General features: G+C 45.0%; 1 protein-coding gene across 1 annotated transcript in view; it reads left to right on the top strand.

Annotated features, from left to right (window-relative positions):
* nsmaf (neutral sphingomyelinase activation associated factor) overlaps positions 1–15,694 on the top strand; it is a 93,067-nt gene that overhangs the window by 63,356 nt on the left and 14,017 nt on the right. Inside the window, exons 24-26 of the mRNA XM_033019769.1 lie at positions 2,823–2,890; positions 3,727–3,791; positions 6,259–6,382. Coding sequence (XP_032875660.1) covers positions 2,823–2,890; positions 3,727–3,791; positions 6,259–6,382 — 257 coding nt within the window. The remainder of the gene's footprint in view (positions 1–2,822; positions 2,891–3,726; positions 3,792–6,258; positions 6,383–15,694) is intronic.

The raw sequence follows: 15,694 nt of genomic DNA, 5'->3' as shown, positions 1-15,694 counted from the left end.
AAGCGGAGGGGACAATTCCTTGGGACAATGAGGAGTTGAAGAGATTAGTGAGGTGGGGCAGAGAACGGGGAGGCAGGACTTCAACAGGGGAGTGGGGAGAGGGTCGAGGGAGCAGGTAGTGGGTTTGGAAGAGCTGATGAATTTGGAGATTTCAATAGGGGTGACCAGGTCAAACTGGGAGAGGAAGCAGTGTGGAGGAGGGGTAAGGAGGTCAGTGGGGATGTTGAAAGGAGGGGCCTTGGTAGGTGGTGGAGTAGATGCTGGGGAGTCGGGTACAGGGGATAAAGATTGATAGATGGTGCTGATTTTATCAGCGAAAAAGTGGAGGAATGAGTTGCAGAGATCCGGAGTAGAGGTAGGGAGAGTGTTGGCTCGAGGCTTGAGGAGGTTGCCCACTGTGGAGAAGAGGGTTCTGTGGTTTAGGCAGGGATCGGTGAATATGGAGGAGAGGTAGGCAGATAGTGTCAATACTGGCAGAGTGCTTAAGCATGACCCTGCCCAATGTATATTTTTTGCAAAGTTGTATTTAATAGCCTTTGATAAAGTGGCACATGGGATGCTGCTAAGGAGGATGAGAGCCCATGGTAGATATTAGCATGGATATCAATTTGACTGGATGGCAGAAGGCAAAGAGTGGCAATAATGGGTTTTTTTCCCCCTGTCTAGCTGCCAGTGACTAGCGGAGTTCCGCAGGGCTCGGTGCTGGGGCCGCTGCTCTTCACATTGTATATTCATGATTTGGATGAGGGAATTGAAGGCTTTGATTTTGTGGAGGCTCAAGTTTGCGGATGATACGAAAATAGGTGGAGAGACAGGTAGTGTAGAGAAAGCAGGGACTCCTCAGAAAGATTTGGATTGGTTGGGAGACTGAGCAGAGAAGAGGCAGATAGAATATGGTGTAGCAAAGTGTGGAGTCATGCATTTTGGTGGTAGGAATATAGACGTAGACTATTTTCTAAATGGGGAGAGAATCCAGAAATCGGAGGTGCAAAGATTGGATTGGATTGGATTCCTTTATTGTCATTCAGATGAAATTTCGTTGCCTGCAGTCATACATATAATAATAAATAACAAAACATACAATAAACACAAAGTAACATCCACCACAGTGAGTTCACCAGGCACCTCCTCACTGTGATGGTGGCAAAAGTCTTAAAGTCTCTGTCTCTTCCCTCCTTGTTCTCCCTCTGCGCTGAGGCGATCCAGACTTCCGTTGTTGTGAACCCGCCGGATGATGGTGAGTAAGTCCCGCGGCTCAACCGAGCTTCGCGAACGGGCCGGTTCAAGCTCCGAGGCCCGGGGTGGTCTAAGCTGCCGAAGCTGCCGCCCTCCAGTCCAGCGGACGCAGCTGTAGTTGCGGGAGCTCCGGTAAAAACAGGTCACCAACCTGTGACCTGTGAGCTCCCGACGATGTCGTCCACTGGCCCGCGGCCGAGCCCCGAATTCAGGTCGCCGCCGCCTCAGCCCCGAAGCCGGGCCACCACCGCCGGAACGCCGCCTCAGCTCTGAATTCGGCCAGCCTCGCATTGGTCCTGGCTGGCTCTGCCTCCGGAGCCTCGAGGTCGGTCGCAGTTGGATGCCGCCAGCTCCGCCATTAGGCCTCAGCGCAGACGGAGGCAGAGAAGGGAGATATGACAAGAAGAGTAGCATTCCCCCGAAGGAAGAGACAAAAAAACATTTCACCCCCCCCCCCACACACATACACAACCTAATAAACTAAAATTTAACTAAAACAAGACAAAAGAAAACAACAAAAAGTAAAAACAGACGGACTGTAGGCGAGCCGCAGCTGTCAACAGCACCGCCACTTCCGGAATCCGGAAAAGGGATTAGTGAGTGCTGGTGCAGGATTCCGAAAAAGTTAATCTGCAAGTTGAATCGTAGTAAAGAAAGCAAACACAATGCTAGCATTTATTTCGAGAGGGCTTGTACACAAACAGGGATGTAATGCTGAAGCTCGATAAAGCCCATTTGGTCAGGCTGCATTTGGAATATTGTGAGTAATTTTGGACACTATATCTGAGGACGGAAGTGAGGTTTACAAGAATGATCCCAGGAATGAGTAGGTTAACATACGTTTGAAAGCGTGTACTCGCAGGAGTTTAGAAGAATGAGGGAGGACCTCATTGACATGTACTGAATAGTGAAAGGCTTGGATAGAGTTGATGTGGGGATGATATTTCCTCCAGTGGGAGAGTCTAAGTCTGAGGTTAAAGCCTCACAATTAAAGGATGTTCTTTTAGGAAGGAGCTGAGGAGGAATTTCTTTAGACAGAGGGTGATGAATCTGTGGAATTCTTTGCCACAGAAGGCTGTGGAGGCCTAGTCACTGGATATTTTTAAGGCAGAGATAGATCGATTCTTCATTAGTACAGGTGTCAACTTATGGGGAGATAACAGGAGAATGGGGTGAGGAGGGAGAGATAGATCAGTCATGATTGAATTGCGTAGAAGATTCGATGATCCGAATGGCCTAATTCTGCAGCTAATAGGAATCGAAGGAGCATTTTTTTTCACACAGAATGGTGGATACATGAAACAAGCTGCTAGAGAAAATAGTTGAGGTAGGTATGATAACAACTTTTAAAAGATAATTGGACAGGACCCTGGATAGGAAACGTTCAGAGAGATCTGGGCCAAACGCTTGTGAATGAGATCTTGGTCGGTATGGACAGGTTGGGCCAAAGTATCTGATTCTGTGTAGCATGACTCTAAGGGTTTTGAGCTGAAGCATAATCCACCTACAATGCATGTGCATTTTACTATATCTAAAGAGTTTCTGATGCCATTAAATTAATATTGTATTTTGCATTTACAATACAGACTCAACACTAAAGATGTTTTCCAAAGAAACCAGATTGTTACAACGGAGTATGTCCTTTTCACATATGGTGAGACTACTTCTGTGAAAAGATATCTATTAACAATCAATTAATTTTTTGTGCTTCTGAGATCAAAATAACAAATATCTATAAAGTAAAGAATGTCTGTTCTAAGTTAGTTATAGACAATAGGTGCAGGAGTAGGCCATTCGGTCCTTCGAGCCAGCACCGCCATTCACTGTGATCATGGCTGATCATCCACAATCAGCACCCTGTTCCTGCCTTCTCCCCATATCCCTTGACGCCGCTATCTTTAAGAGCTCTGTCTAACTCTCTTGAAAGCATCCAGAGAATTGGCCTCCACTGCCTTCTGAGGCAGAGAATTCCACGGATTCACAACTCTCTGGGTGAAAAGGTTTTCCTCATCTCTATTCTAAATGGCCTGCCCCTTATTAAACTGTGGCCCCTGGTTCTGGACTACCCCCAACATTGGGGACATGTTTCCTGTCTCTGATGTGTCCAATCCCTTAATCTTATATGTTTCAATAAGGTCCCCTCTCATCCGTATAAATTCTAGTGGGATGCTAGAGAAGAAATTGCAGGAGCCCTGGCTGAGAAATATGAATGATTAGTAAATTAGAAAAAGTAGCTATGAAGGCCTATGAAGGTAAATTAGTAAAAGTAGCTATGAATGGCTACTTTTCATAAATTCATTAAATACATGTGAAACATTTCCAACAATTCCCTTGAGACTTCCATTGTTCTCTCTTGCTGACCAGCAGGAGATATTGGAAACTCTCGGGCACAGCAGAAATCTTTGTCCAGAGTTTCCACGTCATAATTACAGCTATTACTGTCCATTAGTCTCAACAGTCTAGTAAATTGACCCCTCAATCTTTTCTTAGGCTCTGTCGAGTTGTTTGTTACTGGACGATACAACTGTTGTATGTTCGTCTTGGGACAACAATGTGTAAGTATTGCTATTGTTTCTATTGCAGAAAAAGATATACAGTTTATTCAGAATTCATAAAGGATGAAGAGGTGGTAGGACAGGGATTGGTAATTTTTATCAACGATAATGTTATAGTTCTGAGGAGGGGTATGCTTAGGTTCATTATTTTCACACGTACCGAGATATAGTGAAAAGCTTTGTTTTTCTTGCTATCCAAACAAATCAGATATACCATGCATAAGTACAATTGTCAAATCCAAGTTCAATGGATAGAATAAAGGGGAAGATACAGAGTGTGGCATATAGTTCTCAGCATTCTAACACATTTTGGCCATCAGTTCCATAGACAGTCCAATGCCCACAATGGAAAAGAGGTGAATTGGACTGTACCCTAGCTCATGGAAGGACCTTTCAGAAGCTCTATAACAGAGGTGAAGTAGCTGTTTCTGAGTCTGCTGGTGCATGCTTAAGGGCCTGTCCCACTTTCACGACCTAATTCACGACCTCTGCCGAGTTTGCCCTTGACTCATACTCTCAGCGTGGTCGTCACGAGGTCGTAGGAGGTCGTAGGTAAGTCGTAGCAGGCCGTGATGCTAGTTGTAGGTACTCGTGGCATCAAGTAGGTTGGGGTGTTTTTTCTAGCATGATGAAAAATGTCCATGAGTAAAAAGGGTCGTGAATTAGGTCGTGAAAGTGGGACAGGCCCTTTACAAAATGTAGATGGAGCCAATGGTTTGGTATACTATTCAATTTACCTCGAGGAATAGCGTATGAGGTGCCAAATTGGTTTGTATTTAGTATAGATTACCATATACAATGCCCTCCATGATGTTTGGGACAAAGACCCATCATTTATTTATTTGCCTCTGTACTACACAATTTGAGATTTGTAATAGAAAAAAGCACATGTGGTTAAAGTACACATTGTCAGATTTCATTAAATGCCATTTTTATACATTTTGGTTTCACCATGTAGAAATTACAGCTGTGTTTATACATAGGCCCCCCCATTTCAGGGCACCATAATGTTTGGGTCACATGGCTTCATAGGGGTGTTTGTAATTGCTCAGGTGTGTTTAAATGCCTCCTTAATGCAGGTATAAGAGAGCTCTCAGCACCTAGTCTTTCCTCCAGTCTGTGATTCACGGACATCACCCTTGGAAACTTTTATTGCTGTTTATCAATGTGAGGACCAAAGTTGTGCCAATGAAAGTCAAAGAAGCCATTATGAGACTGAGAAACAAGAATAAAAGTGTTAGAAACATCAGCCAAAACTTATGATTACCAATATCAGCTGTTTGGAACATCATTAAGACGAAAGAGAGCACTGGTGAACTTACTAATCGCAAAGGGACCGGCAGGCCAAGGAAGACCTCCACAACTGATGACAGAAGAATTCTCTCTATAATAAAGAAAACCCCCAAACACCTGTCCGACAGATCAGAAACACTCTTCAGGAGTCAGGTGTGGATTTGTCAATGACCACTGTCCGCAGAAGACTTCCTGAACAGAAATACAGAGGCTACACTGCAAGATGCAAACCACTGGTTAGCCGCAAACCACAGTTCTGGAAAAAGGTCTTGTGGACAGATGAGATGAAGATTAACATAGCCAGTGAGTTTTGAGGCATTTGTTTGAACTTGAGCAGATAGGATGCGTCTATACACTTCAGATTTCAAGATTAGCATATCAGAGTGATGGCAAGAGCAAAGTATGGAGGAGAGAAGGAACTGCCTAAGATCCAAAGCATAACACATGTGAAACACGGTGGTGGGGGTGTTATGGCCTGGGCATGTATGGCTGCTAAAGGTATTGGCTCACTTATCTGCATTGATGATACAACTGCTGATGGTAGTAGTATAATGAATTCTGAAGTGTATAGACGCATCCTATCTGCTCAAGTTCAAACAAATGCCTCAAAACTCACTGGCTGGCAGTTCATTCTACGCAAGACATTGATCCCAAACATACTGCCAAAGCAACAAAGGAGTTTTTCAAAGCTAAAAAATTGTCAATTCTTGAGTGGCCAAGTCAATTACCTGATCTGAACCCAATTGAGCGTGCCTTTTATATGCTGGAGAGAAGACTGAAGGGTACTAGCCCCCAAAACGAGCATAAGCTAAAGATGGCTGCAATACAGGCCTGGCAGAGCGTCACCAGAGAAGACACCCAATAAAGTAATCCGTTCAAAAGGGAACTGCAGATGCTGGAATATCGAAGGTACACAAAATTGCTGGAGGAACTCAGCGGGTGCAGCAGCATCTATGGAGCGAAGGAAATAGGCGACGACCCAATAAAGTAAGGTGTTTCAGTAATCAGGCTAACTGCTAAGACAATTTTATTGATTTAGAAACAATTCAGTGTTTTAGAAACTGAGGAGGTGGTTTGCAATTAAATTGACCCTTCTATACTATAAAATTCTGAAATTCACTTGTATTTAGTCGGCCCATCAAAAATTGATTTTTAGTCTGATTTTTCCTGTTAGGTATTTTTACTCAGTAGCCTATGGGCGACGACAGGATACTTTGATGGGTCATGATGATGCTGTTAGCAAGGTCTGCTGGTTCAACGATCATTTATACACTTCTTCTTGGGATTCTACTGTCAAGGTTAGTATTCTTGTTAATAACTGCAACTGATTTTGTACCATATTACATTTGGATTGGATTACCCTTTTGCAATCTTTAGATTAGGAAGGAAGCAGATAATCAAATTGATACATAAATGTAATTGAGCAAGTATAATCACAGTTCTATTTTTTGCCTGCAGCTTTGCTTCAGTAATAGAACTAATTTCTGCCTTAAAATCAAATGGTTATGAGTTTGGTAATGACCTAGTTCTGCTCCCATGTCTTATGGACTTGTAATCTTTGTTAACACGGTAGTGTATCACTGCCGGTGTTGCATTCTGATGTATGGTTTTTCAGATAAAATATGGCTTTCAGATGTAATGTGGTAATAGAAAAGTATTGAATTTCTCACAATGTCCTGCCTGTTGTTCTTCCCTGATCCATCAAAACCTAAAATATGTTTCATATCGTCACTCTAGTTGCTTTAATCTAGAAATAGAAGTTGGCGTATATTACTATTATGACAGTGACTTTATTTCAAAGATACTTCATTATTTGTGAAATATATTAGGATGTCTTCACTTTCTGGGAATTATTATTTAAAAATATATTTTCTTTGTTTCTGTCAAATTCCTTTGAATACATTTACAGTGGAAGCAGCTGGTAGCAAGCTCTAAGTCAACTTGTTGCACTATAATTAAAGCACATTCCAATGGAGTTATCACTGTGTGATTACAGCACAACAGGAAGCCACATCTCTAATTATGAAAACAGAAAATGTGCTTATAACCAACTGACTTCAAAATATGAGAACATTTTTGAAAACAGTTAGATGCTATATTCCCTTTGGTGAAAAGAAGTCTGACTGTTTCAGAGGTTAAAATAACTCATCTCGAGAACAGAAAATGCTAATTGACTTCCTAATGACTAATGTCTGCTCGAGTTTTAAAACCAATTATATAACCACATTAGCTGACTCAGGAACCAAATATGTCTGAAAAAGTTAAATATTACATTTCTATTCAGTGGTCTTAGTCTAAACTTGAAGTTTCTCAATTTCCTTTCCCAAACCGACAAGACTCTGTGTATACTGAAAATATTCGCATTTTTCTGCACTTCTGATTAGTTTTACTCCATTTCATTAGGAGGTTTTGTGCTCCTTTGAAATTGTATATTTAAGGGAGGCCGAAGCTAAAAATCTCCTTTAAGCACCAAGCAAATTTAGCAAAAGGTAGTATCTGGAAGGTTGGGTTTAAATGCAAGCTATTTTCACTTCCAAAATTATCCTTGATGCTTAAGCTGTCCATTCTTCAGTTTTAACTCTTCATTAGGGGCATCACAGTGGCGCGCAGTGGTAGATCTGCCGCCTCACAACGCCACAAGTTCAACCCTGGCTTTGGATTCTTTCCTGACCACGTATTCTGTGTGTATGGAGTTTGTCTGTTCTCCCAGTGACTGTGGGTTTTCTCCAGATGCTCTTTTTTTTTTTTCTCACATTGCAGGTTATTTGGCTTCTGTAAACTTTACTCAAGTCTTTTCTTTAGCATCGTATTCAACCAGAGATGAGTTTCAGTTTCATCCTCTTTGTGTTACAGACTACAGAGCACAATCTCTAATATGTAGGAAGGAACTGCAGATGCTGGTTTACCCGTTTACCCATTCCTTCTCTCCAGAGATGCTGCCTGTCCCGCTGAGTTACTCCGGCTTTTTGTGTCTACATTCTCGAATATCATCTGCTTTTGCCCCCCTATTGCTGAAACAGTCAGCTGTGCACTTACCACCTTGATTTCCATTGCAATTAATTCCCTCCATGAACTCTAGTCGAGAAGTCCCTAACACCACCATCCCCAGCCTTCCTCACCCACTGACTTGTACTTTTATTCAACATGCATTCTCCTCTTTTTATATACAGCAGCTGTCTAGTCCTCTCACTCTGGAACTGACTAGAATCCCTCACCACCTCCTCCCCCTAATACTGTGGTCAGATATTTGACCATCCTTTTGTGTATGAAGTCTTTCGAGGTGAGGCAGAGGTTCACCTGCACCTCCTCCAACCTCATCTATTGCATCCGCTGCTCTAGGTGAGACCAAGCTCAGGCTTGGCGATCGCTTCGCCCAACACCTCCGCACAGTTCTTTTTTTTTTAACTTCCAAATAGACTTTATTCAGGTAATAAATATATACAATACATGAACCGTACAAAAAAAACTCATCCGACATTTTCGGAGGCTATACAATTTATCCAATAGTCTACATACATTGCTCAAATTTTACAAATTTATCCCGGACTCTTGCCACTCATGTGGCCCACTGGCGTGGGATCCCTTCCCTTATTTTGAAGGCATCTCCACCACACCCTGCCCCCCATGTCCAGCAGCGGAAGGACCTTAGACTGGTCCGAGCCTTGGCGTTGGCTGCACTGAGCTTCAGTGCGTTCCTCAGCACGTACTCCTGCAGTCTCCAGTCGGCAACATTCCCCAACGGACATCTCGCTCCGCTGGGTGATGAACAACGCTCGGGCAGACCAAAGAGCGTGTTTCACCGAGTTGATGACCTTCCAGCAGCACTCGGTGTCAGTCTCTGAATGCGTCCCTGGGAACAGTCCGTAAATCACAGAGTCCTCTTGTGACGGAGCTGTTTGGAATAAACCGTGACAGGGACCCTTGCAGACCTCTCCAGACTCTCTTTGCGAATCCACACTCTGCAAAGAGGTGGGCAACCGTCTCCTCTCCATAGCAGCCGTCCCGAGGGCAGCGTGCGCTGGTAGTGAGGTTCCGACGGTGCAGGAAGGAACTGACTGGGAGGGCTCCCCTCACCGCCAGCCAAGCCAGGTCTTGGTGCTTGTTGGTGAGTTCTGCGATGAGGCATTTTGCCAGACAAGTGGGCAGTCTGCTCTGGGAACCACACCACAGGATCCATGGAGTCCTTTCCCTGCAGTGCCTGCAGAACGTTCCGTGCTGACCACTGCCCGATGGATTTGGTCCGGTGTTGGGCCGGAAGAACCTTTCCACGAACGACAGATGGGGCGGCAATGTCCAGCTGACTGGCACATTTCATGGCATCTGCTCCAGGCCCATCCTTCGCAACACCGAGGACAGGTAGAACCTCAGCAGGTAGTGACACCTGGTGCCCACGTGCCTTGGCTCTACGCTCCGCTTGATGCAGCCACACACGAAGGTGGCCATCAGGGTCGGGCCAGTTGCCAAAGAGCATGGCCTCGCTCTTCCTGCGGTTCACCCTGGCTCCCGTAGCCGACTCAAACTGGTCGCAGATGCTGATCAATCTGCGGACCCTGGATCCGAGCAGAAGACGGCGACATCGTCCATGTACAGGGAGGTTTTGAACTGAGTGCCCCCACTGCCAGGCAATGTCACTCCTCTTATGCTCGCGTCCTTCCTGATGGACTCGGCAAAAGGTTCAATACAACAGACGAACAAGACGGGAGAGAGGGCAACCCTGCCTGACTCCAGACCTGACGGGGAAGCTGTCTGATTCCCACCCATTGATTTGGACTGCACTACAGATATCGTTGTAGAGCAGTTGGATCCAATTTCTTTCCACTTCCCAACAAAAATGTGGTTGGATTATTCAGCGTATGATCAACCTGTGTCAATAAATCCTGGGTCATGGTAACATATATACTTAACCATGCACACTACAGATTAATGCAAGCATGTTTTCTGTGAAGGACCGAAAATTATCATGACATGGCCATAGCATGGGTCGTTATTGCTACATAATTTATCCACAACAAAATATACAGGTTGCAAGGACATTTTATGATAATAGCTGTTAAAATCGACTATACCCATCTGACAGGTTAAACATTGCACTAACTGACAAGAGATGGCCAAAGGACATAACTGCAGCAAATGTTCTTTTGGTAACATATAACAACCATATAACAATTACAGCACGGAAACAGGCCATCTCGACCCTTCTAGTCCATGCCGAACACGTATTCTCCCCTAGTCCCATACACCTGCGCTCAGACCATAACCCTCCATTCCTTTCCCGTCCATATAACTATCCAATTTATTTTTAAATGATAAAAACGAACCTGCCTCCACCACCTTCACTGGAAGCTCATTCCACACAGCCACCACTCTCTGAGTAAAGAAGTTCCCCCTCATGTTACCCCTAAACTTCTGTCCCTTAATTCTCAAGTCATGTCTCCTTGTTTGAATCTTCCCTACTCTCAGTGGGAAAAGCTTATCCACGTCAACTCTGTCTATCCCTCTCATCATTTTAAAGACCTCTATCAAGTCCCCCCTTAACCTTCTGCGCTCCAAAGAATAAAGCCCTAACTTGTTCAACCTTTCTCTGTAACTTAGTTGCTGAAACCCAGGCAACATTCTAGTAAATCTCCTCTGTACTCGCTCTATTTTGTTGACATCCTTCCTATAATTAGGCAACCAAAATTGTACACCATACTCCAAAATTGGCCTCACCAATGCCTTGTACAATTTTAACATTACATCCCAACTTCTATACTCAATGCTCTGATTTATAAAACCCAGCACACCAAAAGCTTTCTTTACCACCCTATCTACATGAGATTCCACTTTCAGGGAACTGTGCACAGTTATTCCCAGATCCCTCTGTTCACCTGCATTCTTCAATTCCCTACCATTTACCATGTACGTCCTATTTTGATTTGTCCTGCCAAGATGTAGCACCTCACACTTATCAGCATTAAACTCCATCTGCCATCTTTCAGACCACTCTTCCAACCGGCATAAATCTCTCTGTAGACTTTGAAAATCTACTTCATTATCCACAACCCCACCTATCTTAGTATCATCTGCATACTTACTAATCCAATTTACCACACCATCATCCAGATCATTGATGTACATGACAAACAACAGTGGACCCAACACAGATCCCTGTGGCACCCCACTAGTCACTGGCCTCCAACCTGACAAACAACCATCCACCATTACTCTGGCATCTCCCATTCAGCCACTGTTGAATCCATCTTGCTACTCCACCATTAATACCCAACCATTGAACCTTCTTAACCAACCTTCCGTGAGGAACCTTGTCAAAGGCCTTACTGAAGTCCATATATACAACATCCACTGCTTTACCCTCATCAATTTCCCGAGTAACCTCTTCAAAAAATTCAAGAAGATTAGTCAAACATGACCTTCCAGGCACAAATCCATGTTGACTGTTCCTAATCAGACCATGTTTATCCAGATGCTTATATATATTATCCTTTCCATTAATTTGCCCACCACTGACGTCAAACTAACAGGTCTATAATTGCTAGGTTTACTCTTAGACCCCTTTTTAAACAATGGAACAACACGCGCAGTACGCCAATCCTCCGGCACTATTCCCGTTTCTAATGACATTTGAAATATTTCTGTCATAGCCCCTGCTATTTCTACACTCTTCCCTCAATGTCCTAGGGAATATCCTGTCCGGACCTGGAGACTTATCCACTTTTATATTTCTCAAAAGTGTCAGTACTTTCTCTTCTTTGATCCCCATAGTTTCCATAGCTACTCTACTTGTTTCCCTTACCTCACATAATTCAATATCCTTCTCCTTGGTGAATACCGAAGAAAAGAAATTGTTCAATATCTCCCCCATCTCTTTTCGCTCTACAGATAGCTGATCACTCTGACTCTCTAATGGACCAACTTTATCCCTCGTTATCCTTTTGCTATTAATATAGCTGTAGAATCCCTTTGGATTTACTTTCACCTTACTTGCCAAAGCAACCTCATATCTTCTTTTAGCTTTTCTAATTTCTTTCTTAAGATTCTTTTAACATTCTTTATACTCCTCAAGCACCTCATTTACTCCATGCTGCCTATAATTATTGTTGATCTCTCTCTATTTCCGAACCAAGTGTCTAATTTCCCTTGAAAACCATGGCTCTTTCCAATTTTTACTATTTCCTTTCATCCTAACAGGGACATAAAGATTCTGTACTCTTAAAATTTCACCTTTAAATGTCCTCCATTTCTCTTCCACATCTTTCCCATAAAACAAACTGTCCCAATTTACTCCTTTTAAATCCTTTCGCATCTCCTCAAAGTTAGCCTTTCTCCAATCAAAAATCTCAACCCTAGGTCCAGTTCTGACCCTCTCCATAATTATATTGAAATATGTTTAAAGGTGTCAAAATCCATTAAATGCCGATGGAATAGGTAAAATTGTGAGGGGAGAGCGCGGGGGATGTCAGTAGGGTTGAATGGGGTGGATCAGTACAGGATTGACGGGGGGCATCAGTACAGGATGAATGGGAGAATCAGGACAGGATGAATGGGAAAATCAGTACAGGATGAATGGAGGTAGACAAATGCTGGAGAAATTCAGCGGGTGAGGCAGCATCTATGGTGCGAAGGAAATGGGCAACGTTTCGGGTCGACCCTCCTTCAGACTGATCCTCCCATTCTTCTTGAATGAGGGGGGATCAGTACAGGATGGATGGGGGGCGGGGTCAGTGCAGGATGAATGGAGGGATCAGTACGGGATGAATGGGGGGATCAGTACAGTGTGGATCAGAGGGTCTGTGCAGGTTGAATTGGGGGGGGGATCAGTACAGGATGGATGGGGGGCTTAGTACAGGATGAATAGAGGGATCAGTACAGGATGAATGGGGTATCGCTACAGGATGGATGGGGGATCAGTACAGGATGAATGGGGGGGATCTGTGCAGTGTGATCGGAGGGTCTGTGCAGGATGAATGTGCGGATCACTACAGGATGGATGGGGGATCACTACAGGATGAATGGGTGTATCTTTACAGGATGGATGGGGGATCAGTACAGGATGAATGGGAGAGTCAGTGCAGTGTGGATCGGAGGGTCTGCAGGATGAATGGGATATCGCTACAGGATGAATGGGGCAATCAGTACAGGATGAATGATGGGATCAGTACGGGATGAATGAGGGGATCAGTACAGGATGAATGGTGGGATCAGTACAGGATGAATGGGGAGGCAGTGCAGGATGGATGGGAAAGGGGGTGAGTACAGGATGTATTGGGGGACCAGTGTAGGATGGATGGGGGAAGGTGGGGTGGCAGGAGAATCAATGCGAGGTGGATGGGGAGATCAGTGCAAGATGAATAAATGGGGGGGGGGGGGGTAGATTGGGAGGGGAGCACAGGGGTTGTCAGCGAGGACTGAATAGAGTCGGGAATTGGGATCAGTGGAGAGGAGGGTCCCAGGATAAGGGGGGGGGGTACAAGAGAGAGAGGGTGAGGGGGGGGGGGGGAGGTGGGAAGGAAGGTCAGCACTCATCGGACACGGACGGCATCATAGCCCCGCTGCCTTGGCCGTCCCTGTCCACCGCCAAGTGCTGCCGCCAACGGGGGAGGCGGTTGGGATCTCCTTGCCACCGCCTCCCCTCCTCCGCCAGCCAACAGGAAGGTGCGGGACTGAGTGGTGCAGCTGCTTCAGACGGCGGAAGAGGCCCTCCCTCCTACCAACCTCGGCGTGCGGGAGGGTTTGTTTTGAAAGCGGTATCGTCGTTAGCGGATTGGCAAGCAGCGGCCGCTATCAGGGCGGGCCGGGTGCTGGAGGAGGAGGAGGAGCCGCTATCGCTGCCGCTGTCGCTGTCCCATAAGATCTTTGGCCACTGCTGTGTGGGGCCCGTCATTCACTCCGACCCTCCGTCACCCCACACCCCATATCTTTGCTCCGCACCACGTCGTCGCCGCCGACACGAAACGTCACGTTCCTTTTCTCCAGAGATGCTGCCTAATCCACTGAGTTATTCCTGTTTTTGTGTTATCTTCGGTATAAACCAGTATCTGCAGTGCCAAGACGGGCAAAATGACTCGGCATTTAGGTTGCCCGGCAGCACTTTGGGTGGTCATTGGCACCCAGGCAACCGCTAATTTCGAGCCCTGACATTCAACAATGTTATGGGTCTCCAATTCCTTATATCCTTCATCTCCCCCTTCTGCTTGTAGATTAGGGTGATGCTGCCCTTCCTCATGGAGTCTGACATGCTGCCGGCTAGAAGCGTGTCGTTGTACACTTCCAGCAAGTCCGGGCCCACCCAGTCTCATAGAACCGAATACTACTCGGCCGGTAAGCCATAGCTTCCGGGAGTTTTACTCGAGTCAAAGGAACGGATGGAGCCAGTCAGCTCCTCTAGGGTCAGTGGTTGGTCTAGACTCTCCCGTTTGCTGTCCTCCAAGACCTCTGTGATAGAGGACAGGAAGTTCTGGGAGGCGGTGCTGTCCGTGGCCTTTCTGTCGTACAAATCCGTATGAAAGGATTTCACCATGTAGAAATTACAACAGTGTTTATACATAGTCCCCCGATTTCAGGGCACCATAATGTTTCGGACACAGTAATGTCATGTAAATGAAAGTAGTCATGTTTAGTATTTTGTTGCATATCCTTTGCATGCTATGACTGCTTGAAGTCTGCAATTCATGGACATCACCAGTTGCTCTGGGTGTCTTCTCTGGTGATGCTCTGCCAGGCCTGTATTGCAGCCATCTTTAGCTTATGTTTGTTTTGGGGGCTAGTCCCCTTCAGTTTTCTCTTCAGCATATAAAAGGCATGCTCAATTGGGTGCAGATCGGGTGAGTGACTTTGCCACTCAAGAATTTCCTTTTTTTTGCTTTGAAAACTCCTTTGTTGCTTTAGCAATATGTTAGGGATCATTGTCTTGCTGTATCATGAACTGCAGGCCAATGAGTTTTAGAAAAATAGACAATAGGTGCAGGAGGAAGCCATTCGGCCAGCACCGCCATTCATTGTGATCATGGCTGATCGTCCCTAATCAATAACCCATGTCTGCCTTCTCCCCATATCCCTTGATTCCACTAGCCCCTAGAGCTCTATCTAACTCTCTCTTAAATCCATCCAGTGATTTGGCCTCCACTGCCCTCTGTGGCAGGGAATTTCACAAATTCACAACTCTCTGGGAGAAAACGTTTTTTCTTACCTCAGTCTTAAATGGCCTCTCCTTTATTCTAAGACTGTGGCCCCTGGTTCTAGACTCGCCCAACATTGGGAATTTTTTTCTGGCATCTAGCTTATCCAGTCTATTTGTTTGAACTTGAGCAGATAGGATGTGTCTATACACTTCAGAATTCATTATGCTACTACTATCAGCAGTTGTATCATCAATGAAGATAAGTGAGCCAGTACCTTCAGCAGCCATACATGCCCAGGCCATAACACCCCCACCACCGTGTTTCACAGATGAGGTGGTATGCTTTGGATCTTGGGCAGTTCCTATTCTCCTCCATACTCTGCCATCACTCTGATATGTTAATCTTAGTCTCATCTGTTTACGACCTTTTTCCAGAACTGTGGTTGCTCTTTTAAGTACTTCTTGGCAAACTAACCCGGCCATCCTATTTTTG

This window comes from Amblyraja radiata, chromosome 4 (assembly GCF_010909765.2).
Source record: "Amblyraja radiata isolate CabotCenter1 chromosome 4, sAmbRad1.1.pri, whole genome shotgun sequence".
Classification (NCBI taxonomy): Eukaryota; Metazoa; Chordata; class Chondrichthyes; order Rajiformes; family Rajidae; genus Amblyraja; species Amblyraja radiata.
Note: the sequence above shows the minus strand (reverse complement) of the source record. Positions and strands in the feature narration are given on the sequence as shown.